The 27,822-nt window shown below is 35.6% G+C and overlaps 2 protein-coding genes across 2 annotated transcripts in view; one reads left to right on the top strand and one right to left on the bottom strand.

The window, feature by feature from the left end:
* The window catches only part of LOC105209503 (uncharacterized), a 172,360-nt gene that overhangs the window by 69,431 nt on the left and 75,107 nt on the right, over positions 1-27,822 (bottom strand). The window lies entirely within an intron of this gene.
* On the top strand, positions 13,418-16,000 carry LOC105209563 (uncharacterized). The gene is made up of 2 exons (XM_011180003.3): positions 13,418-13,442; positions 15,618-16,000. Exons 1-2 carry the CDS (start codon positions 13,418-13,420, stop codon positions 15,998-16,000), a joined length of 408 nt encoding a protein of 135 aa, XP_011178305.2.

Consider the following 27,822-nt stretch of genomic DNA (forward strand, 5'->3'; position numbering starts at 1 on the left):
GCGGTGGCGTGGGGATTTTGTGAGCGTTAGGATCATTATAAAATATTTGAGTGTGCTTTGGAATGGCGCTTTTATTCATTCTGCGTTGTAATAACAATAACAAAATGGTTGTTGTGCAATTCCAAGGTCCTTTAAGTGTTAAGTCATAGTTACAATAAAGGTATTTATGTGAAGTTTTTCTTTTCGATAAGGAAATTTAAATTAAGCACTTAGTTCCCTTGGAGAAAATCACTGAAATAATATTTAGTTTTTTAAAAGTTCTATTATACAACTTTTCTAGCTTGGTTTTACACCGAATTTCAACATTTTTCTTTATGTTTAAAACTCGTGATCTGGATTCTAGTAGATTGTGAATTTTTCAGGAAACAATATTTAGATTTTTTTTAGTTTTCAATTTCTTTATTTAAGCGATCTCATTATCCATATTCAAATTCTATATAACGGTATACTAGTATAGCATGCGAAACATACAGTTTGTCAACAAATTCTTTGCAAAAAGAAAATTGACTCAAAAAATCAACTTTGACATTAAATTTCTTTAACAAAGGTTTAGTTTTTTATGATTTTTCTTTTACAGTATTATTATAGGATATATCTAGTCATAGAATATGTTAAAAAAATAACAAAAGTAAAAACAAAAACATAAGATAGGACTCAAATAAGCAAAAACAACAAAAAACCAATTGTCAATCAATTCTTTGCAAAATGCAAGCACATGTCGAAGAACGAATTCATGAGAAATGAACGGGACATTTTCAAAAAAAAAAAAAAGCCAACACGTGTTCCTCTCGGAATATTCTGGCATATATTCATGTTTCGAATTGCACAGATCAAATTGGAACTACCGATCTAGTTGAAAATAAGAATCGTCAAGTAAATGAGTTCATGAGAAATTTAACCAATTGGTATATTTTCATTATTTCAAAGGAAAAAAAAAATATGTGTCCAAAATTTTTAATATTAAGCTAAGGACTATATACAACATTATTCAGGTGCAAAAAATAAAATATACTGCATTGGAAGAACTCTGGACGCAAACTTTCAGAGCTTTCATTTTGGGATTTTTCTAAAATAATACAATAAGTAGATAAAAACCCCAAAAATTTGCCCGAAATAATTGGGAAAAATATAAAAAAATATTACAACAACAACAGTAACCATGAAAGTAATTGAATTTTTAAATAATAGAATTTAATTCTACATGGTCATTTGAAAAATTGTAATTTGTTGTTTTCAAAGCAATCTTTCTGCCGACGATGTATAAATATGTAAAATAAATGAATACATTAGTCACTAACAGCGTTGCCGTTTTGATACAATTGAATCTTTTTTGATACTTTTTTTCTAAATTTTGTGATTTGATACTTTTTTGTTCACAAACGGCTTATTTTGATACTTTTCTGCTGATAGAATTTAATTTTTTGAAACTATGAAAATGTTAAACTAAAAACAAACCTATTGTATCTGGATAGTATTAAAAAGTTGTGGGAATGTAGGCCAATTAAAAAACCCAGAAAAATATAAATTAGACAAAAAATTTTTTTTAATTTGCTTCAAAGTAATGAGTTTGCCTTATAATTCTGTGGCTGCTGAACTGGATTTTTTTAGATTTAAGGGGAATTGTGAGTCGAAAATGGACTTCTTTTGAAAATTAGTTCTGAACTGAAAAGTCACCAATAAGGTTTCTATTATTATTCCACGTTTGGCGAAACGGCAAACTAATCGTGACAATTATGAAGGCGAACCGGAAGAATATTACCGCAGATCAATTTATATACCGCTTTTAGATAATTTTTTGGTCCAAATCAATGAACGATTTTTAAAACATCGAGAGCTGCTTTCCAAAATTGAAAACATTTTGACAAATAAATGCATAAATCTTGACGTTATTGGGATGCAGGAGACTGTTCGTGTTTTAGAAAAGCAATGGTCCGCTGATGTAGAAGATCCCGATGATTTCGTTGCTGAATTTAGAATGTGGAAAAGGTTAAAAATCTTTTCTTCAGATTATATTTTCTAACTAAAATTTTGAATATATTTTCTGGAACTGGTTAAATCAAACAAAGAGATCCAAAACTTTTTTAGACGCGTTGAATTGTTGCGATGCAAAAATTTTCAAAACAGTGCATTTTTTAAAGATTGGAGCAACAATCCCTATATCTGTCGCTTCAAGTGAACGCTCGTTTTCCCCACTTCGCAGGCTTAAAACATATTTAAGAAATAAAACTGGAGAAGCACGCCTGAACGAAATGGCTCTCTTGAATATCCATAGAGATATAGACGTGACGGAGGAAGAGATTTTAAATGTTATGACCCAAAATAAAAGAAGATTAGACTTCAATTTGTGAATAAAATAATGAAACATTGTCTTTTTACCTAAAACCCCCAACCCCCTCCCCCCCAAATTTTTTTCCTGCGTTCGCCACTCTAGGATATGCTTATATAATATATGTTGGTGATGAAATTGAGAGAAATCGGTTCAGGAATTATCTCAGCCTATATACTATATATGATGATTTTCGTTTTCTATTGGACTTTATGCCGAATGTATGGGTCAAATTGTGTGTTATCTTAATAAAAATATAGCAATAAATTGCGAGAGTATAAAATGTTCGGTTGCACCCGAACTTAGCCTTTCCTCACTTGTTTTTTAAAATTTAGCAATGTAAGGAAGATCTCAAGATCGAGAGGCAAAAAGCAGTTGAAAAAGTTAGGATGTCCCAATTAAGAGGCTTAGGATCCCTTGATGTTGAAGTTTATCGAAAGTGTACGGTATGGAGATATGGACGTTTGATGTTTAAGTCCTCTTTCGGAAAGAAATAATCAAAATCACAGAGATCGGCGATGGGTTTTCATTGCAGTTGAGCTCCTTTTTAGGGTTCCGAAGGGGTGAGTATTAACCTTGTAAAATTTTTAACCCCTGGAATGTTGAATGCTTCTCCCAAATTTTTTAAAATTCTTCAAAATAATGATCCAACGGCAGTGGAATTGAGATATATCTTACGATGAATATATATATAGGAATACTTAGATATAATTTCTTAGTATTATACATACAATACGGTATACTATTTTTCTTGCAACAGAAACATTCATAAATCATAACAATAGAACCCCTCTCGGTGTAAATTCGAATATACCGGCATTGGTGCTTCCTTCTTTCACCCAAATTAAAAGTGTTACGCGATCACTTTAAATTGTAAACCAGTCGAAATGCATAGCAATCATAATGATCTAAATGCAACTAGACGTTTATTTCCGAGGCAAGCAGCTGTTGCGGCAGCAACTTTTATGAAAAGCAGCATTTGCAGCGAACATTTCACCAGCTTGGCGGGCTCAACAGCGCAGCGCAGCGAAGTTCAAAGTCAGCATTTCAGCGCGCTCAGCAGCAGTCGTAAAGCTGTTGTTGCAACATGCAACAGACGGCACAAGTGGCAGACAATAAATGCTGTAACAAATAAAAAGCGAAAAAAACACAAACAACATTATCCAATACAAATTGCAATTGCAACGGCAACAACAACAACAGCGCGCTTCAGTGAAGTATTTGGATTGGCAGCTGTAATAACTGCAGTTATTATTTTATAGCGCTTTTAGCGGCACGCTTGGGAGCCACATGCATTCTACCAGCAGCGGTAGTCTAGCATGAAAGCTGTATTTACTAAGAAATGCGAAAAGTAATTCAGTGCAACGCGGCACTGGGTGAGCGTTTATTGCGCTTGCGCAGCCGTTGCGCACTTACTCTGCTACAAAACGCTGCCTTTTCGCTCTTAATTATATTGTGCAACGCTAATATTTCATATTGTATGTTTAGTGAGTTGCACTTTCCACACCTTTTACGTTTAAATGTGTGAGTTTTTAGAAAAATTTTGCGTCAACGTTTTCCTTTTCCGCTAATCGTAAAATATTTGTAATTATGAAATGAGAAATTGCTTAAAAGTGGTACGAATGAGTGCGGCCTTCGGGTGATGTAATTTGTATTGCGTTTCGCATTTTTATTGCCCCAATTTGTGAGCTAATTTTTCAAAACATTTCCACCATTAATCGATTTATGAGTACATGTGGAAATATTGTCGAAAAAAGTGAATGGGTAAGTTCGGGATCGGTCGAATATATTACACTCACGCAATTTGCATCGTTCAAAGGCGAGGAATTCTTCATTTGGTATTCGATCTAATTGTGAATATTTATTTAATTGACGTAGAAAGCGTTTATCCGGTTATAGCCGAATCGATGATAGCGCGCCAATCCTCTCTTTTCCTCTCGTAATACGGCGGCAGTTAAGAAATGCGAAATGTAATTCAGTGCAACGCGGCACTGGGTGAGCGTTTATTGCGCATGCGCGGCAGTTAGTGTAACCAGGTCGCTCTCCACCTGGTCTTTCCAACGGAGTGGAGGTCGTCCTCTTCCGTGGCTTCCTACAGCGGGTACTGCTTCTAACACTTTCAGAGCTGGAGCACTTTCGTCGATTTGAACAACATGACCCAGCTAGCGTAGCTGCTGTCTTTTTATTCGCTGAACTATGTCAAGTCGTCGTATAAATCGTACAGCTCATCATTCCATTGTCTGCAGTATTCGCCGTTGCCAATGTTTAAGGGACCATAAAACTTCCGCAAAACCTTTCTCTCGAAAATCCCAGTGTCGTCTCATCTGATGTTGACATCGCCCACGCTTCTGCGCCATACATCAGGACGGGAATAATAAGCGACCTGTAGAGTTTGATTTTGGTTCGTCGAGAGAGGACTTTACTTTTCAATTGCCTACTCAGTCCAAAGTAGTACCTGTTGGCAAGAGTGATTGTGCATTGGATTTCGATGCTGATGTCATCAACATTTGATGATGAGTTGATGCTGGTTCCCAGGTATACGAAATTATTTACGACTTCGAAGTTATGACTGTCAACAGTGACGTGGGAACCAAGACACGAATGCGCCGACTGTTTGCTTGATGACAGGAGATATTTCGTTTCGTCCTCATTCACCTGCAGACTCAGTCGCTTCGCTTCCTTATCCAGGCGGGAAAAAGAAAAACTAACGGCGCGGTTGTTGCTTCCGATGATATCAATAATATCGGCATACGATTGGCACGGAGTTCCTTATATTAGGTATATGGGGACTACAAAATATATATAAGTCGACTTAGAGCATTTTTACGTACAATTGACACACATTAGAGATACTATTTCTGTTTCTCATGTATCTGCATTAACTGTTTATTCATGTATCAACCAAGATGTGCATATATTCCGATAAATTGATTACCAAGTTCCAAACAATTAAGTAAATGTTGAACATGGACCTTATTTATTAGATTATCTCACATTTATAACCATCCGATTTCCTGAGCATATCTGTTGGGGAGTACAAAATATTCGAAAACCATAGACAAGCTCTAAGAATTTCTGTATTTAGTTATATTACTTAAGTATTTCTCGAAAAAAGGGCGATTAACCGATTTAATTTCATATTAGATGTGGTGAGAACTTCATAAGTCGAGAAATAGAAAACGGCGATTTGTGGACTTTCTGGATGCGATGAGAACTACATAGGTCGTTTATGATTTCTGGGTCATGGGACGAGTATAACCTGCTCTTGAATTTGTTATATCTGAGATCGCGATTGACGAGTAGGTTGAATTCTTAACCACAGTTGTTTAGAGGTCACTAAAAACTATTAGATCCTTCAGTTTGTTCGATAATTTCAGAATGCCTACCGCAGGCATACCTTATTTAGGAAACCTTTCCACACATTTTTTCTTTTTTTTTTAATTTCAATCGATACTTCTCAAATTGCGAATTCACTTCCATATATATTAATTTCTTACATAATATTGTTGTGCCCTCAGGTAATATATTGAAAAGGCAGTCGCAAATCGCTTCACCGTTAAGTTTTATATGCTCGTAAAAGTGCAGGCGCACAATGCAATTATCTACCTAATACATCATTATTTGGTAGCGGTAATTTTTACTTCCTCCGCAACTGGGCGTATTTCGCCGCAAGCTTGCAACCATTCAACGCCTACCATAGAGTTGCCACCAAAAAAAAATTTTTTTGAACGCAAATTTGTATGAAAAGTAAGAAAAACTGGTTTACAATTCACAAAAACTTACTTTTGCATTACAAAAGCGTGGGTATTGAAAAAATAAAAAAAAACTAGTTAAAGATTGAAGTCAAATCGAACAAAAATTTACGTTCGGTTAATGGCCTACAATTGCTGTATAATTTAAACTCATTGTTATTGCAAATAGTGCATTTTATAGAAATTTTTATGTGGAAATTTAAAAAAAAATTTAATATTCAACGAATTGGCAACTCTGTCTACGTACCGCACATAAATCACAAAGCATAGGTCAAATGCTCCTCGTGTTGTTTTATAATTTTATGATAATATATACTATTTATACACAGGCATACGTACTTGGGATCCATTGGTACCTCAGCCGCTATTGCACAATAGCTGGACCATATTAGCAATTGCCAAAGCGAAATAGTTTCGTGCATTTGACATTTTGACCGCCTTTGCATTTACCTTCGGTCCGTTTGTGCGCAATACGCGCGCGCTGCAAGCCTTTCGTCGCGGGCAGGTAGCAGCTACTAAGCACTCATGTTGTTGTTGCTGTGGCAGACAGCCGTCAGTGTTCAGCGTGTAAAAGTGAACGCCTTCAGCTGCTTTCGGCACACACCTGCCACTACCATTACCATTACCAATGCCATTACCAACCTATTCGGCGACAGTGCTGCGGCCGCGCTTGCAGCTATTTTGTTGTTGCACGCCTTTTATTATTTTGTTGCCTTTTCTCTCTCTTTCTCTTTCTCTTTTTCTCCGTGTTTTTGTTGCAGCGTCCGCTAGTGCCCGCCGCATCGCTGACCAACTGCAGCTAGGCACTCGCTTTCAATTCAATGTCGCTGTGGTGTCAGTCCGTCCGTCCGGCCATTCAGTTCACCTGACGCCCATTCAACACTGTTTAGTTTTCGGCTTTTGCCATTTAAGTCGCGGCGACGCTGTGCGCCGTTGTCGCTGAGTATCGGCGAAGTGCACTACAAAAGTGCACTCAAAATTGATGAACTTCGTGTTGTTGTTGTTGGTGCTGCTATTTCGTTTTTGTTGTGTTACTTTATTTGATTTGCTGTTGACTCGCTGCCGCAGTGTTCTTGTAGTAGTTGTTGTTGTCGCGCACTGCGTGGTTACTTTTAATTGAAGTAGGAAGTAATTTTCAGCTGAGTTTTTGGTAAAACTTTTTGATGGCGTCCATTTACTTTTGCCTTCGCCTTTTGATTTGCTTAATTGCAGCGTTAAACTTTTGAATTGTTGCCGCTGTGAGTGATGCTTGTTGGTTCCCTTGTTGTTGTTGTTTTTGTCTTTCGCCAATTTAGCGCCAAACAGAGAGTTTATATTTGTGCTAGCTGTTGCTCTTGTTGTTGTGTATGTTATAATGCTGTCGTCAACTGTTTTGATTCCGGTGGCTTTCTACAAGCCGTCTGTGGATAAGCTAAATGTCTTTCACTTCTAAACTGATTAATTTATTTGAAACGAGGTTCGTATTATCAAACCGATTACGGACGCCGACACTTAGAAAAAAAATCGAAGCCTTCTCCTTCTGATCTCTCCAACCAATCATTAGCACTCTTATTCTTCAAAGCCGATTTGTAAGGCTATATCACCCTTCCGTTTTTTGCTCTTTATTCAGTGTTTTATAAAAAGTGTTACAGTGATCGGATTTAGTTCAAATATACGCCGTGTCGTTCGATGATCTGTTTCCATCTAAACGCAACTTTATAATACCCCTTCGTAGAAATCCCCCTCCTAATTTGCGAAGAACTCGGGCAGCCACTTTTCACAAGCATCTTTTGAGTTCAAATTTACACCACCAAGGGCGTTCGCCATGGACAGGAATAGGTGGTAATCACTTGGCGCTATGTCCGGGCTGTATGGTGGATGCGATAATACCTCCCATCCGAGCTCCCGAAGCTTCTGACGAGTCATCTACAAAGTGTGTGGTCTGGCGTTGTCCAGGTGGAACACTACACCCTTCCTGTTGGTCAATTCTGGACGCTTACGGTCGATCGCTTGCTTCAAGCGGTCCAGTTGGCCACTGTTTGGAACGATTCGCCGGCCTTCGACCACGACCGTTTTCGCTTGATATTATCGTTTGTGATCCATTTTTCAATGCCAGTCACCAACCGCTTCAAAAATGGGTCGAGTTCGTTCCGTTTCAGCAGCATATCGCAGCCGTTGATTCGGTCCAGAAGTTTTTTTTGCGTCAAATCATGTGGCACCCAAACATCAAGCTTTTTGTGTATCCAGCCTTCTGCAGATGTTTAAAATTGTTTGGTGACTATCTTCCATCTCCTGGGCGATGTCTCGAGATGCCACATGCCGGTATAACACGATGTTTGCCATGATTTGATCGGTATTCGTCGTCACAGGTCTTCCACCTACCCTAAACCTATATAGAGGAAAGGGGGGTTGGGATAATTCCTCGATCAATTTCACTAATTTTCACCGCAAACTACCTTATATCCAAGATTCTACGTTCAATTAATTTTGCTAAGATATTTCACATATTACCTATAAAGTCGAACGGAAGTTTGAAAATCCCATTTTCGATACAGAGCACATTATTATAAGAGAATAATCTCCTCTAAATTATAAAGAATTAGCCACAAGCACTGAGATCCTCATATAAAATATCTGTGGCCGTGAAAAGATAAAGAAAATACTCCGTCTGAATTTCTATAAAATTTCTAACGATATGCACTGAGTTTTTCATGTTCGGTATTAGGGGCCTTGAAAACTTATAGTCCGGTTTTGGAGCAAATTTTCACTCAGTACAGTCATATACACTTAACAATGAACTATGTCTGTATCTATATCGTCAGAAATCACATATGACTGTATTAAATAAAGTGGAGAAGTACCACTGACCGGATTCTGACTTGCTATTTCGTAATCTGAGATAAAGCATGAGGTTTGGCATGGTATTTCATGTAGCAACAAAGTCAAATAATAACTAAATATTTCATTTGTGACATATCGGTTGCTAATCGAGACGCAGAATATTTGAACAAAACTTCTAAGTAAACAAATTATTCAACATATTTCAGCTTCTATACTCTTCAACCTTTCACCAGTTGTCAAGGTTATCTTAATATTACGATTACTATGTAAATAGTGCACATTTGTCGGCCGTCTTATATCCACACATCCAACAATCCAAACGAAAAATCTGAGCGAATTTGCATATTTATTTACTCTGATGAAAGATAAACAGTATATTAAATGGTGAATGTCCAATATTTTCACTAAAATAATTGTGACTGAATGCACTGAAGTGAAGAGTGTATCAAATTCTCGTATATAAACTAGTAGTTAGCAGAAAAACAAATATGTACATTCGCATGTTTGTTAACGAAGTGAAATAAATATTTGCCACAAAAACACAAACAAAAAACAAAATCTCTTGATTTCTTAATAGTGTCTGCGAAAAGATGTCCAAGCAGATTAATTTCAAGACGACTGACCAACATTCAACCATGCAGACAGATTAGCTTCTACGCAGAGCAGTCTGAGACACACGAATTTATTTGTAAGAAGTTACTTGTCAACTAAACGGTTGTTTGTATGGTTTCATAAACATATCGTTGTGTAATAACGGTACAAAGTAAATTAGCAATACATTTACGAATATTATTGTGAGTATGATAATCTTGAAAGAAAAAATCTATGACTTAACTTAAATTTTAGTTTAAAGAGTTTTAGTTAGAAAGCTTTGTTCCTATGTTTGAATTACACATCTTAAGAAACCATTGAGTACTGTGTAGGCTTAAGCTGACATTCAACGCAAGCAGGTCGAATTTATTGTCTACTTTTTAGGTCTCATATTTCTCTCACATTTTATTACAGTAGGATTGCTGAGATCAATAGATTTAACTTCTCGAGATTACATAAAACATAGAAGAAACAAGTAAGGAAAGGCTAATTTCTTGTTCAACCGAACATTTTAAACTCACGCAATTTATTGATGAATGCCATATATTCGTTATTCTAGTGGACTTTATTTATACTGGATTAACGAAAATCATCATAACGGGTGATTTTTTTGAGGTTAGGATTTTCATGCATTAGTATTTGACAGATCACGTGGGATTTCAGACATGGTGTCAAAGAGAAAGATGCTCAGTATGCTTTGACATTTCATCATGAATAGACTTACTAACGAGCAACGCTTGCAAATCATTGAATTTTATTACCAAAATCAGTGTTCGGTTCGAAATGTTTTTATCGACAAATTTTGTTCAGCGATGAGGCTCATTTCTGGTTGAATGGCTACGTAAATAAGCAAAATTGCCGCATTTGTGGTGAAGAGCAACCAGAAGCCGTTCAAGAACTGCCCATGCATCCCGAAAAATGCACTGTTTGGTGTGGTTTGTACGCTGGTGGAATCATTGGACCGTATTTTTTCAAAGATGCTGTTGGACGCAACGTTACGGTGAATGGCGATCGCTATCGTTCGATGCTAACAAACTTTTTGTTGCCAAAAATGGAAGAACTGAACTTGGTTGACATGTGGTTTCAACAAGATGGCGCTACATGCCACACAGCTCGCGATTCTATGGCCATTTTGAGGGAAAACTTCGGAGAACAATTCATCTCAAGAAATGGACCCGTAAGTTGGCCACCAAGATCATGCGATTTAACGCCTTTAGACTATTTTTTGTGGGGCTACGTCAAGTCTAAAGTCTACAGAAATAAGCCAGCAACTATTCCAGCTTTGGAAGACAACATTTCCGAAGAAATTCGGGCTATTCCGGCCGAAATGCTCGAAAAAGTTGCCCAAAATTGGACTTTCCGAATGGACCACCTAAGACGCAGCCGCGGTCAACATTTAAATGAAATTATCTTCAAAAAGTAAATGTCATGAACCAATCTAACGTTTCAAATAAAGAACCGATGAGATTTTGCAAATTTTATGCGTTTTTTTTTAAAAAAAGTTATCAAGCTCTTAAAAAATCACCCTTTAAATAGTATATGAGGGCTGAGGTAATTCGTAAACCGATTTCACTGATTTTCACCACCAATGTACACTACATCCAAGACTATACGCTCACTTAATTTCTAATTATATCTCACAATTTCTAAGATATCTTATATGTTAACCGATATATGTGGTATTTTTACAGTATTTTAAAAAAACCAATAATTAGGTATATGAGAACTATGGGAGTTATGACCCAATTTTAACCATTTTTGGTACAGAGCCAAACTATTAGAAGAAACAGATTCCCGCTGAATTAAATTAAAGTATCTGAGAGATTTAGGGATATATTTGGTCAAACATTACCCTTAGCACTGAGTTCTTCATGTTCAATATCCGGGGCATTGAAAAGTTATAGTCCGATTTCGACAATTTTTTCACAACTGATGCCATAGGTCAGTATTTGTTTAAAGTTTTATTTCGCTATCATCATCGGTTCCTTATGTATATATTATAAAGTGAACGAATCAGATGGAATTCAAAATTGAGTAACATTGGAAGTTGTCGTGTTTGTGAACCGATTTCATCCATTTTCCACAAGTGTCATCAGGATGCCAAGTATATATTATCTACCGAATTGCATCGAAATCTGTCGAGTACTTCCTGATATATGGTTTTTGAACGATAAGTGGGCGGTGCCACGGCCATTTTGAACTTTGTAAAAATATGAGTGCAGTATATTTTTGCTATTTCTTCTGTAAAATTTTGTGTTTCTGATGTTTTTCATTAGTGAGTTAACTCAATTAAAGTAATTTTCAACCTAACCTTTATATGGGAGGTGGGCGTGGTTATTATCCGATTTCACCTATTTTTATGGTGTGTGGTGGGGTACGTAAGAGAAACGACTGCAGAAAGTGCGGTTCATATAGCTTTATTGGTTTGCGAGAAATTCACAAAAACTTATTTGGGGTTCGGCCACGCCCATTTTCCCAAAAAATTCCCATTCAAATATGCCCCTTCTTAGTGCGATCCCTTGTGCCAAATTTTACATTTATAGCTTTGGTTTTGGTTTAGCATGGCACTTTTGTTGTCGTGGCCATTTTGATTTTTTTTTGTTTTTGTCCATTTTGTTGTCGTGGCAGTGGTCCGATTTCGCCCATGGTGCCAATGTGTGTACCAAGTTTCATTAAGATATCTCAATTTTTACTCCAGTTATCGCTTGCACAGATGGACAGACAGACGGACGGACACACATCCGGATTTCAAATATACTCGTCCCCCTGATCACTTTGATATATATGACTCTATATCTAACTCTTTTAATTTTAGGTGTTACAAACAACCGTTATGAAAACAAAACTATTATATTCTCTTAGCAACTTTGTTGCGAGAGTATACTCTCTCTTATCAAAAAGGCGGTTGTTGCAATTGTTTCTTGACCTCTAACTTCCCCTAACTACGAAGATAACGACAATTTAACCAACTGTGAACCAATATCAACATTGAAACAATGCTCAAAGTTCTTATAACGTTATGTTATACCATCTTATGTAATATTATGTTATGAGGCTCTTTTATGTTTCGCTATGCTATGTTATAATATGTTAAGTTATATTTTATTTATTAAAATTTAGGTCATTACCTTTTTCAAAATTTCATTAATACCTTAACACTTAATAGTAGTATTAGTTAATTTTACCTACAAAATTTTAAAACATCCCAACTGTTTATATTAGCAAACCACAGATCTATTTACTTTTGCAGCAACTACAACAAATGACCTTCACGTCACGAATATGCCTAATGTAGCGACAAAACTGCTGCACTGACACCAATACGCTTGTGTAGCCACTTCAAAAAAAGTTAATGGTAAATTTTCCACACGATTTACTCAGCTCCACATTCAAAACATCAACAACTCGGCGAATGAAGTCTGTGGCAAATGAATTTTTCATAGCCAACATTTTGTGCGAAGACTTCCTACTGTTTACACGAGCTACTAATAGCACACCGGTTGTAAACATAGTAAATTTAATTAGCGCTTAATTTGAACAAAAACAATTGTAAATAAACAAAATGGAAATGCACTGCGCTTCATCAACGAAAGTGTGCCGTAAACTTAAGTTTTATTTATTATTTTGTTTTGTGGCACTTTTATTGCAACGAATAGCGTTTGGGCACGCTTTGGAGGTATCCGGTTTGATTGACTTAAATGTGCAACCAACAACAAATGAAAGTATTAGCGCTACTGCGGCTGCGGCGTTAATAAATAATAACGGAAGACGTCCATTTCGCTTAATCATCTATGATCCACGCACGGGTCAACAAGCCACGGCTTTCGAATATATGCGTCCCACTTTTGGGAGTACGGTTGATGTGACACGCCTATGGCAACCCTGTTGGTGCACATATTTCGCATGCCAATGCTGTTTGGGTCTCAAAATGGGTGAATGGCTCAATAATAATTGTGAGTATAAATATCAGTATCTTTTAGAGATATCGGAACATAGAAACTTTTCATGTGTAAGATGTTTCGCTCCAGTCAAAATTAATCTCTCATTCTAGCTGCATATAAGTTCTTCCCGTAAGACTTTTTTTAATATTTCAATATACAGAGGTAGTCAAAATTATTTACACACTGCGATTTAGCCTTTATCCTTGGATTTGGTTTTAGTAAGAGTAGTGATTGGATTCTATTGCATTCATAACAACCTAACTCAGCCTTAAAATATAAAAATTAATAAACAAAATGCAGAAAACAAAAGAATTATCGATTATAACTAGTTCGGAGACTGGGGTTTCGGCTTTGGAGTTAGTAAAAATTTATAGAATTTGATGAAATACTGTTTGTAATGGTATTAAAAAGAAAGACACGAACAAAAAAGGATAATTTAAAGAGAACAGGGCAGAAACCTGTGATAACTTAAAGAGAATGCAGAAGATTAGTAGGAACTGTCATTAAAAATCCCATAATAAGTCCTGTTAATATTACAGCAGCATCGAATCAGCTTATTGCATGAACAGTCAATGATGCTACACTGCTCAGGACATTAAGAAAGTTAACATAACTGCCTGACGTTTGGCAAAAATTGGTCAATATTTCCGAAAATAAAAAAGCGATATACCTTTCATTTGCCTTAAATTAGATCCTGAAGCTTGTCGTGGGCTGATAATGCTGAATTTTAGTTCCAGGGCTTGTACAGTAAACGCTTTATGCATTTACCATATGAAAATAAGAAATATGCAGTTTAGGCGCTAAGCAGAGTCGGAGGTTACTTCCTTAGTTAAGTTTTGGAGATGTGCTACTAATTTATGGACCCAAAATCATCCGAATATATCAGAATTCAGAAGACCATGCCATTGTAGTGGTCCGTCGGCCTTTTCCAACTATTGACTACATTTTACAACAGGATAATGCTCCATTTCATGAAGGATCTTTACCTACAAAAGTTTTAAATGAAGCGAATCAAATTGACCTCCACACATCCCTGACCAAAACTTTATTGAAAATATTTGGGATTTCGTTAAATATCAGAGGACAATTGATATAATAATGGAAAGCGCCGAAAATACCGATATTTGGTCTAAATTAACAGTTAACTTAGGATTGAATCAATTCGGAACATAAAGCAGGCTGTTATTGATGCCAATGGTAACGTAACCAATTATGAATTTATCGCCTTAGAATAGGAACTTATACTGAACATTAAAATTTTAAAGTTATCATTAAATAAGAACAGGATAATAGAGTTCAAGTTGTGAGTAAATACTTTTGACTAAAGCGAGTCTTCAGTTCATTTGCTTATTTCACTGCCATATTTCTAGCTATTCTTGCCAAACCGACTGCATTCGCTCAGGAATAGATCAAGGTTTACAACAACCCTGCGATAACAACAACAACAAGCAAAGCTTTTTCTGTGAAACTTCTAAAAAATGTTCGAAGTGTAAATAATTTTGACTACCTCTGTATAATATAACCTTAAACTTAAGTGGAAATATAATTTGAGATATGATTAATCACATCCGATATTTCGAACCAATATTGAATAAGCTTGGCTATGGGATTGGACAAGTGAATAAAGTTTCGACGTGACTTGATATGAATACTGTCTTCTAAGAAACTATAAATTGACTACATAATTATTTTTCCAGAAAATTACTCTCGCCAATTGTTTAATACAAAAGATCAAGTCAAGATTTCAACTACAACATATACCGACCAATCTTTTTACTTATGTGACCTGAATGTACATATGTTAAGTTAACTATGCAAGAGACGAGCGATATTCTGAAAAACCTCTTTTGTAAAAACAAACCTGATTTTCATAACTTTTCTTTTTTCAAATTGAAAATCCAATCAATTATGCTCGATAAAATTCTTGTAGATCAAAATATTACCGCAAGCGAAAAATACAACAATAATAATATTAATCAAACACACATTTTCCACCAACAACAATGCCAATCACTTAAAAAAACATCAATTTAACAAAATTTACTTTCAATTAATTTATTCATTGTATTTTTAGCATTGCAAAAACTCATTTATTCAATTCATTATTAATTATCTGCCACTTATTTATCTCTACCACACTCATATTGCTTAATACAACAACACATTTCGCTTTGCGCTCTTTTGCAGTTTGCTTCGACGCGAATTATACCCCCGCAGCAATGGCAGTTAATCTCGGCATCAGCTTGAATGGGCGCTATAACCTCACCAGCAGTATACCGGTTAATGCGCCGCCCACCTCGTGTATACCGTTAATAACGCCATTACCCATTTATATTTGCCTTCGTGTGGACAGCGTGCGCACCATAAATGGCAATTTGACGTTGTGTTCGACACTGCTATTTCGCTTCATGCAGAACGATCTCATGCAGTTCTTTTTCGGTTGTGTACGCTTCGGCAGAGATGGTTTCTTTTTCAATCGTTTTATAGCATTTTTGCCGGGTGTTAATGGGAATGGGCTGTCCGAAGATCAAAGCGGTGTTAACGGTATAAAACATGCTGAGCAAATTTGAAAATTTTTTAGTGTATGTTTTAAGAGGAAGACATAATATTTTTTAACTTTAGAAATATAGATCTTTGGATATAAATAATCTATTTTAATTATTAATATAAATAATCTTGTAAAGTCTTTTTACTATGAGAAGTGTCTATTATTAAGAAGAAACTTTTAAGCCAGTTCACTTAATAGAGAATGTCTATGCAAAGTCTTTTTTACAATAAGAAGTGTTTATTTCAAAATATGAACACTTAATAGAGAATGTCTCTCTACTAGTGGGTGTCTTGGAGAATTCCGGGTATTAGGTCTAATGCGACCAATTTGGCTTTCATAATGTCGGAGATAGGACGCGGTGCGTTCCATTATTAGAAAAACACGAGTTTCTGATTTGCCCAGCTCCAGGTAGCCGATAAAGATTACACTTTGTGAATCTCAGAGAACGATTGCCTTCATATTAGGTTGGTAAATATCTCCCTTCCACCTTTAAACTTTTGAATTTCGCGGCTATGTATAAAGCGCAACAGAGCTCGTATCTGGTACTATACATCTTTGAAAGGTCTACAAAGCGACGCTATGCATGATTAGTTTGTATATTGCGCTCAACAGTTATAGAAGTGTAAAAATGGAGTTCACTAACGCCGAAATTCGCGCTATTTTAAAGTTTTCCTTCGTTAAAGGCAAATCCGCTAGAGAAACGTTCCGTAATCCGTCTATCACTTCGAACTGCGCCGGAAGGAGTAAGCCAGCCGACGGAAGACCTGTGACGACAAATACCGAACAAATAATGGAATACATCGAGTTAGACCGGCATGTGGCATCTCGTGATATCGCCCAGGAGATGGGAGTTAGTCACCAAACCATTTTAAACCATCTGCAGAAGGCTGGATACACAAAAAAGCTTGATGTTTGGGTGCCGCATGATTTTTTGATCTCGACCCATTTTTGTAGCGGATGGTGACTGGCGACGAAAAATGGATCACATGCGATAATGTCAAATGAAAACGGTCGTCGTTGAAGGCCGGTGAAGTGTGCCAAACTGTGGCCAAGTCGGAATTGACGACCAAGAAGGTTTTGCTGTGTGTTTGGTGGGATTGGAAGGGAATCATCCACTATGACTGCGAACAACTGGACCCCTTGAAGCAGGCGATCGACCAGGAGTGTCCAGAATTGGCCAACAGGAAGGGTGTAGTGTTCCAACAGGACAACTCCAGACACATCGTTGATGACTTGTCAGAAGCTACGGGAGCTCGGATTGGAGGTTTTATCGCATCCACCATATAGCCCGGACATAACGCCAAGTGATTACCACCTGTTCCTATCCATGACGAACGCCCTTGGTGGTATAAAGTTGAACTCAAAAGAGGCTTGTGAAAAGTGGCTGTCCGAGTTCTTCGCAAAAAATTAGGGGCTTCTACGAAGGAGGTATTATAATGTTGCCGTCTAGATGGAAACAGATTATCGATCAAAACGGCGCAGATTTGAACTAAATCCGACCACTGTAATACTTTTTATAAAGCATTAAATAAAGAGAAAAAAGCGGAAGCAACAGTCTTCATAATTTTTGACTGTTCCTTGGTCTCTGGAGAACACAAGCGGTTCCTTGCTATTCTAGATCAAATTTAGTACGAGTTTTTTTGAAGAATACCTGTCTTTGTTCACTACATTTGATGCCATAAAGCTAAGTACACATTGACAAAAACAAACAGGAAAATCATGCTTTAATGATCTTTATAAAGAATGAGATAACTTACATTTGACATTTCACTTCTACTTCTCCTAGCCATACTCTGAACGTTAGACCTCTTTTATTACTTGTTGGCGTGCTTGCCCTATACAATACCATTAAGCATTGCGTTTACGCTCCGCAGCAGACGCACTACTTACTCTACTTAATTTCAGTAAGTATTCTACAATTTAACATTTATGTAATCATTGTTTGGTAGATTTTTGTTCAGCAAATTGCTGGCTTTCAGCAGTCTCTCTGTGCGCTGTAAAAGGTACATGCACACTTAATTTAATTAGTGCAGCTCTTCAGTGTAGCTGACATGATTATGGAGATGAGATGAGATGAGCGCTGAGAAAAAAAAGCAACGGAATGCATTTGAATGCTGAAAACGGCAGCTGTCAGCTGCTACACAGACACTCACACATCCACATACATCCAGTTGAAGATAAAGGACGAGCACAAGCAATGCAAAAATGTATTTTCTACAAAATGTGCGCAATGCAATTGTGGCTGTGCAAAAGTGTAATATATAAATAATGGATATACACAAGTTGGAGTATAATTCAAAAGGAAGTGCATCTCTGGGTTTAGTAGCAAATTTAATCTTTTAAAAGAAGCACTCAGCTCTACTTGGAGTCTTTAATTCGCTTACAATGTCTTCAGTGATTGCTTACATATATGCGGCATATATAATATTTCCTTTGTATATACAAAAGGGAACAAACATATTTTCCCAACCTCATTCGCTGCGTCTATTTTAGTGTATTTAATGGAGTTCACTTTTTATGTGTGTCACCTGAGACCCTGTTACTAATGACTGAGTGGGTCGGAATGGGGAAATGCGGAACTAATTTCAGGTAAAACTGTTTATCAACATGATTGCAAATGCCCGATTTTAAATAAAATTCGAGAAAATTTTTTATTATACCATAAATGTTATAAGTTAAGGGTTTTTCAATAGGGACGCTGCAAAAGTAGAGTGATAGGGACGGCAAACGGCGCCATATTTTTTCCCGCTCTTTTCACATTTCTTTTCAATAAGGTTTGCCATTTCATTATTGATATACGATCCAACAACGAGTCGAAATTATTATACTTTACTATCGAAATTCTGAGTCCAATTTATGGTCCTGTCTGATCGCTCAATGATAACCGAATATTTTTGGTCCGAATTGGATGATATGCACTTGGACAATATATGACTCCAACAGGACGGCGCCACAAGCCACACAACGAATCAAAAATCGATTTATGGAAAACCAAGTTTGGTGAACGTGTTATCTCCCGAAAAATGGCTCCAGCGCGCTGCAGCGTCTGGACTTCTGCAAGCGTGCCCGTAGTGGCCATGCAAATGAAATCGAGTTCCATGCTTAATGGCAATTTCATTGATATTCCAAACCGTTTTTGTTAAATAAAAAAAAAAAATTGTTGCGTTCTTATTGAAAAACCCTTTACATACATATGACTTAAATATTACGAGTTTTGTGTGATGTTTAAGAAATCATGTATTTAGAAGTTTAACCTTTTGACCTTGCCACCTGATTTGATATATTGTATATTATTGATATATATATATTGTTGAATATCTAACAATCTACTTTATTGATTTTGACCGACTTAAAAAAAATAAATATTTTAATGATTTTCGCGATGTGTAAAAACATAAAAAATAGCCGAAATACTGGTATAATTTCACCCATACCGGATATGGAAATTATCGCACTTCCGGTTGACTTTGTACTATGTTCATCGAACCTTTCTTTCTTTTGTCTATATAGGATACTAGCAGACCACACCGGCTTCGCACGTGCTTAAACAAACATTTCAAAAGTTATACGTTTTTACACGCTCTCCGTACATATGTATGTACTTTGCCTTTTCATGTGTGGGTTCATTTAAAAAAAGTAAAATGAGTAAAATTCGAATATGTAACTATATTTGAGCAATGAGCTAAAACTTGATGACGACCTCTAGTTTTTTGTGTCCGTTGTTTTTCTCTCTGATTATGAAGGCGTTGGGAATGCTCAGAGTTCGACGAACTAGTGCGAGCTTGTATATTTCTAATATTTTGTTCTGCAAGCCGCTGCACACGCTTTGTACTTGACTCTCAAGAGCGTCTTGGGAGGTTTCTAAATTTTGTTCAGCAAGCAGTTGCGAGCGCTCGTTACTCGACTCTCGGGCACGCGATTGCGATGCGAAGAGAATGACTTGCAGAACGATTTTCAGGTTCCAGTTTAAGATTCTCTATCACGGAGTATTTTGGATACCCTTACCTGGGAACTATTTCCAGAAAGTTGAGATTCTAGCAATAAATATCGGCACAGTAGTTTTTGAGTTCATGCATTACAAACATACATACAAATCTTTCCTCTTTATAATCGTAGTATAGGTAAACTCTCTGCATGGCTTTATATTGAAGATATAGATAGGATTAAAATATTAAGCTAAAGTCCATTTATTTCGCTGAAAATTTATATGATTTAGCCAATATAAAGCAATATGGATCCATAACTGCCCCTAGAAATTCATTAGTTCGCTTAGTTCGCTTAATTTTAAGGACAATGTGCAGTTCCATCCACATTTTCTGACTTCTGATTTGTAATTTTATGGAGATTTTTAGACCAGAATTTTTTGAAAATAGAAATATATGTGATTAAGATAACAACTAATCTCATTTCCTTACATCCTTAAAGCAAAAAACATAAAAAAATTTGCTAAAAATTCATATGAGACACAACAACGAATAGCAAAACATAATTAAATAAACAGATACACAATAACAATTCACATATGAGTACGCATCACTTGGTTTGAGAGCATAAAAAGAATGAGCTTCATTTAATTACAGCAAGTTCTCTCGTTTCAAGCAGCACATATGTATGTAGGTATATACTAGTGTATATGTTCATATATCTTGTACATTTATTTCTGCATTTTGGCCACTTCCGCTGCAGACACCGCCACACTGCTCATAGGCAAAATAGCGACAACACATGTGTATTCATATGAACTTGTTTGTATTGCCTCTTTCATAAATTTATTTAAAATTAGTTTTACATTGCGGATAGTGTCTCGCCAACGTTTGCACGCAGTAAATATGAAACTTTTATAATAAACTTTAATTAATTGTTGAAAAAGTTTTGTAATAATCAACAATGCAAAATTATTATTCGCTACTGCGAAGAGTAGCTCAGCGTGTGTATGTATGTTTGTTGTTACAAATGTATGCATATAAATAGTATTCTGTTTACGATAGGAATGTTGTTTGTGTAATTGAATTGCATTTTAATTCACCTTAGTAGTTGATGCACCATTTGTATAAATATACATAAACCTATATGTATGTATATAAATGCCAATTTTTGTGTGGAATTAAATATGATCTGTTTAAATAATAAAATAACTGTACAACTTTTGTTTCCACAATATTCTATGCCGAAGTTTCTTTTTTTCGTATTATTTTACATAAGCATGAGCATACAGTGCGCTTGAAAATAATGTTAACAATGTGTTCTTTAATTGGACTTTTTCAGTTTTTCCGATGTATATTATTTCTAGCATGTAATTTAAGGTATCGGAATATGAACAGGTAGGGGACGGCTAAGTTCGGATACAACCGAACATTTATACTGTCGCAATTTGTTGATGCAATGTTATTAAGATAACACACAATTTTACCCATATATTCGGCATAAAGTTCTATAGAATAACGGAAATCATCATATATAGTATATGAGGGCTGAGCCGATTTCACCCATCTTCACCCCCAAGGTACACTACGCGGAATAAAGCCCAATGTATTTTTGAAAAACTTATAATTAGGTACATACATATATGGGTGCTAGATAAAGTTATGACCCGATTTTAATAATTTTTAGAACACTATTAGAAGAAAAAAAAACTTCTTCTGAATTATATTAAAATATATGAGACATTAACCTATATTTCTGGTGAAAAATTACTCTCAGGCTATGAGTTCTCCATGATTGATATTAGGGGCCTTGAAAAGTTATTGTCCTTTCCATGGGAATTCCATTCCCATATTCCACCCGTAATATCCACCCGTAATATCAAGAAAGTATTATGTACCGAATTTCATTGAAATATGTCGAGTAGTTCTTGAGATATGGTTTTTGACCCATAAGTGGGCGACGCCACGCCTATTTCCCAGTTTTAAATCAAATCTGATGTATATCTAATGGTTGGCACTAGTGGCATAAATGCTTAAGTAACAACTGTATATAAGAAATAAACCGCAAGTATTAGGTATTTAATTTAATATATACAAATAATTTCATATATTTCACTAAAAATTTCGCAAACAATATCTGGTATAATCAAATTACAAAAAAAAAAAAAAAAAATCATATAACCGATAGTTATATAGTGTGTTTGCTTCTAAATTAGTTTCTCACATTTTTTTATTAAAATATTATTTATAAATTTATAATGAAGAAACGCAGTAAGCCTTAACCAAAGCAAGGCAAAACGAATAAGTAACAAAGGAAAAAATAAAACACATTTACATACATAAGAACATAAAAAGATACACGAATAAATTTTTAAAATAAAAACTCAGCTATAAACAGCATAACAAAAGTAAAATCTTGTTGTTTATGCTTTAATTTTTTGTATTTTGTGGCTACAGTAGACACAACTTTTTCACACAATGCACAGACATAGAGAAATATATATGTATAAACAGTTGCACACAAATTTGTGATGCCACAAAAGTGCAACGTAGAGAAAATTGCCAAAACAATCTCATGCTGCTGAGCTGAGATGCTTGTTTTCTGTGTATTTTGGGTTTATTGCATTAAATAATAATTGTGAGTGCAAGCAAAATATGTGCAAAAAAAAAAAAAAGAAAACGAAAACGTGTGGCAACACTGTGCAACCTGAGTTGTATAATTTTTTTATAAGAAAGGTGTATTTATATGAGTTATAATGCAATTTAAATAAATACTATTAAACGTGGCAATGTGTGTCATGGCGTATGCGTAACATTGAAGGGTGGCACACTCAGTAAAGTGTTACTCATACGCCATGTCAGCTAAGGTATATATCGTTAGTTTTAGTTTTGTATTTACATAAAATAAATATATATATTTTCTGAATACAAATATGTATTTGATTGGTTCATTCTAACATATTTATATTCCATTATATTCTGCTATTTTCTTTACCTCCTTATATTCGCTTTCACTTCACTTTCGACATATGTATATGAAAAACTATCCTCCTCTAACTAACTGTGTTGCACAGTGTCTGTCCGGTAACAGTGTGCAAGTTAGTCGCCGCTTAACAGGCTGGCAACTTCGGCATAATCGTAAAGCCAAAGTTCTCGGCTTAGCCTGATTTAACCAGCCGTTGCACACAATTGTGGCTGCAGTAATTTGTTATTTATTTGTTTGTTTATTCGAGTTGCTGCAAATTGTCTGCAGCTCGTGCAAGGCAACGGAGTGTGGTGTCTGTAGGTTTGGCATAACTGCAAATGCGCACAACAACAACAACCGACTGCATTTTGTCACGGTAGTGGTTAATTGTGGTGTTGGTGTTGGTGTTCATTTAATTTCATTTAGAATTGCTTATATGTAAATGTGTTTCTATTTACGAATTATTAAAAACTAGTTTAGCATTTACTCAATTTTTTCATTCGACCGACAAATTCAGCAATTTGCCACTTGTCAAGCCTTTTATTTTATTAGAAACGTCGGTGAAGTTATTAATTCGGTAGACTAATAGTTGTCGAATCTATTTCATATACCTTTGCCATATACCAATTCTATCAGAAATTCGCTAGGGGGATTGTTTTGGGTCTCATCCAAAGTTCCAAAGTTTATCATAGTTAAGAGGCAATTATACGTGATGATTCAATCTGGATCAGAATAATCTTGTGACAGCACAAATATTGGCTTTAGAGACCTTGACTAGGCCTATTGGCCTATTTGTCAAAGAGTAAACCTTAACAGGACAGTGAAATTCCGACCCGTTTCGAGTCTGGTGAAAATGATGCCTTCCTTCACACAAGTCAATGATTCTTTATGACCCAACAACGATACTACTTTCACCACGACGCAGTTTAATAAAATGATCAATGAGACAAAGCCTCGACAGTTGGGTCCACGTAAACGGAACAGATTTGGACTTGGACAGTCAACTGAGCAGTATTCCTCAATACAAGAACAGCAATACCGCTTCGAATGTGTGGTTAGTATATGTAAACTTCTTCACTCCCTCATAAGTCAATGTCTTCTCACAGTTCTCACAAAATATTAACAGCTTATTACCAATGAAAAAAAAATGCTAGAAATCAAAAGTTAAAAGTGCTTTTTGCGCAAAAAATACATAAAATGTTGCCTACATTTAGGAGCAATGCAGAAAAAAATTTCAGTTAAACATGAGTTAAATACCAGTATTTCTCCAAAAATAGTTCTCAAATAATAGTTATTAATTTAATCAAATGGCGTAGAAAATTAAATAAAATTTTTAATAAATTGACAAAAAGATTTATTTGAAACATTACTTCCGGTTAGTGCTCTTTTACCTGTTCGAAATTGCACAATTTATTACAACAATTTTTCATATTACCCTACAAGCGTTACAATGACACAGTTCAACCCATGAGTGGACTATAACAAGAAAATCATTAATGGTATTTTTCAATGTACTTCCACCTCCTCGTTTCTATCTACATCTATCTATGTATATAAGTATATAAATATATGTGGACCTGCGTGTATTCCCATGAAAATGTTACAAGGCAACATGACAAAATAATTTATTGCAATAATATTGTAATTAGTGCAGCGTTAATTAAAGCAATTATGTTGCACGTGCAAATTTGTCAGACACACTTAAGGCACATATGTATGTACACTCAACGCAACATACTCATATGCATGTATACATATACATATGTACTGTATGTACAAAGTGGTTCATATAGCGCGCAGCTTTCGAGCAACAGGCTAATTATAAAGTGTTTACTTGTAAAACATAAAAGCCAAGTTATGTTTGTGTTGGTAGGTAGGTGCTTTAGTGAGAGTAATGAATTGCCAGTTCGCTCGTCAAAGCTCATTGACTGCCTGCTGGCGCACAGTTATCACAACTAACGCTTAGTTTGCGAAGAAAAAAATATTAAAAATCAAATGCATTAGCATGATTAGTGCAAATGAATTAAGAGTTAGTGTGGAGCGCATAAAAAGATGTCACATACAGAAGAGGAACAGGGAGAATTAAAACTTTACGTAAGAGATAAGTAATACATTTCTTAGTAGTTCACTTGATGCTTTCAGGCAATACCGTAATTGTGAATTTATTTTCATAATCTTTAAAATTATTATTATTTTTTTTAATAATTGGAGAAACTTCTAAGTAACATCTCAGACAAAATTCTTTTATCAACCTGATATGTTCGTTGCTTTTAATATTTCATCTATTTGAGCAATTTAACTAATGAAATCTCGTCTCATAATCTAATATTTTCAACTTTAGACCTTTCGAAATGTCTAAGTAACTTATACATTTTATAAAATTTCATCGCTTTTACCAATTTTATCGAAAACAACTTTTTAGAAGGTGACAACACTGTTATAATTTTTTCAACTGTCAGAGTTCCTGATATCTTAACGAATCTTGGTACACCTGTTCTTTGGGACCAGTAGGGTTGCTTTCGAAGATGGGCGAAATCGGACAACTACCACGCCCACAAAATGGCGAGAACCGAAAACACATAATGTGTCATAAATAATAAAATTTGGTGCACAAAATTGCACTAGACAGGGGCATATTTGGATGTAATTTCTTTGGGGAAATGGGCGTGGCCTCACCCCCAAATATGATTTTTTTATATATCTCACAAATCAATAAAACTATATAAACCACACATTCTGTAGTCGTTTCCCTTATGCACCCCATCAAATTCCATGAAAATAGTTGAAATCGGATAATAACCACGACCACCTTCCATACAAAGGATAGGTTGAAAATTACTAAAAGTGCGTTAACTTACTATGTGAAGGAAGTTGCACTCAGATTAAAAAAAAAATTGGAAAATGGGCGTGGCGTCACACACTTATGGGTCAAAAACCATATCTCAGGAACTACTCGACCGATTTCAATGAAATTTGGTATATAATACTTTCTTGAAACGTTGATGATACGTGTGAAAAAGAGACAAAATCGGTTCACAACCACGACTACTTCCAATATAACTCAATTTTGAATTCCATCTCATTGCTTCGCTTTATAATATATACATAACGAACCAATGACGATAGCGGAATACACTTTTTACACAAATAGTTACTTCATATGATCTGTGGCATCACTTGTGAAAAAATTGTCGAAATCTAACTATAATTTTTCAATGCCCCCTATATCGAATATGAAGAACTCAGTGCTTTAGGGTAATTTTTCAATGAAAATATCGATAAATCTCTCAGATATCTTAATTTCATTCGGAGGAAATCTTTTTCTTCTAATAGTGTGTCTCTGTACCAAAAATGTTTAAAATCGGTTCATAACTTCCCCTAGCTCCCATATATCTCATTATAGTTTTTTTCAAAAAATACGATGGGCTTAATAAATGGGCTTATAAATCGGTTAATATGTGAAATATCTTAGCCAAATTAAGTGAGCATATAATCTTGGATATAACGTATGTTGGTGGTGAAAATGAGTGAAATCAGTTCAGGAATTACCTCAGCCCTCATATCATATATATGATGATTTTCGTTATTCTATTGGACTTTTTGCTGAATATATGGTCAAATTGTGTGTTATCTTAATAAACCTATATCAATAAATTGCGAGAGTATTAAATGTTCTGTTGTACCCGAACTTAGCCTTTCCTTACTTGTTTAACTTAAAATGTTTAAACAGGTGGCAACCTTGTAAATTTATTTTTATTTCAAACCCTAAACATTGCGATTCCTTTCAAGATCAGCCAAAGTATGTTATTTAGTGCTGACTTATCAAATGTCCGATAGATGGCTCTAGTTTCTCTAAATATCATATATACATAAATATATTCATTATTTCAAATAATTATATGTATTAGCAGTATTTACTACATATTTATTAGATAGCACTAATCTATACAAAGCTTTGAATTTTAAAATGTTCTACATATTATTTCGATATGGCAACACTGGCTACATCAAACTGCATAATTTCAGGCGCGGATCGCATGTGTTAATGACTTGGCACATGTTGTTTAGCTCACACGCAAGCGATGCCAGTTTCTACTCACCAACAACACTTCTTTTTCTAACCTCATAGTTTTTGTTGTTGCATTACAATTTCAAATAATTTTGAAACTCATGTAAGCCACTAATAAATTCTCAAAAAAAAAAAACAAACACAAAATGCAAAACACATAAAATTTTCATGCTTGAGGTATATTTAAGTGTTTGTTGTTGTTGTTGTTGTTCGAGGTTGGTGTGTGTTCGCGACAACATGTTCAGCCGGTCAGCTCAGTTATTTTGTCGTTTGTTATGGTTGAAGCTTATAAACTTTGTTATTTTAACCGGAAGCGGATGTTGTATTTCACTCTCTGTGTTGCGGCGCTGTCGAGTCCAGCCGCCATGCACTTGCTCAGCGCTAGCCACCAGCCACTGCCCGTCACTCACTGTAGCGGCGCCTGCAGCTTAGCTGTAATCAACGCCTTTCTCACACCGCCTCGGACATGTTTGTTTGTTTGATTGTTTGTGTTGGGGTCCCACTGTATCTACCGTATGTGTGTTGTTTTAACACCATTCGACCGTGTGAGTGTTGCTGTTTCCAGCTGTGCTGATGCGGACAGACTGTGGTTGTTGGTTGTGTGAAGTACGGCGTGATTGTCGCCTTGTGACTTTGTGTGTGTTGTATTTGTTGTTGTACACAGCTTGATGTCCCGTTGTGCTCATGCTCATGCAACATCAAATTTGCTGTGCTTTTGGCGTGCATTAAATTTAGGTTGCGATAAGTTTGTGCAATTTATTAATTTGTATTTGAATGAGAATTTAAAATAATTCACATTCATTGGCCATGCCGATGGTACTTGGTTTTGTGTATTGTATTTGAGCCGAGTAGATGATTAACTTTTCAGTTTAAGTTTTATGGAAACA

The sequence above is a fragment of the Zeugodacus cucurbitae genome, chromosome 2, assembly GCF_028554725.1.
Source record: "Zeugodacus cucurbitae isolate PBARC_wt_2022May chromosome 2, idZeuCucr1.2, whole genome shotgun sequence".
In the NCBI taxonomy this organism is placed as follows: domain Eukaryota; kingdom Metazoa; phylum Arthropoda; class Insecta; order Diptera; family Tephritidae; genus Zeugodacus; species Zeugodacus cucurbitae.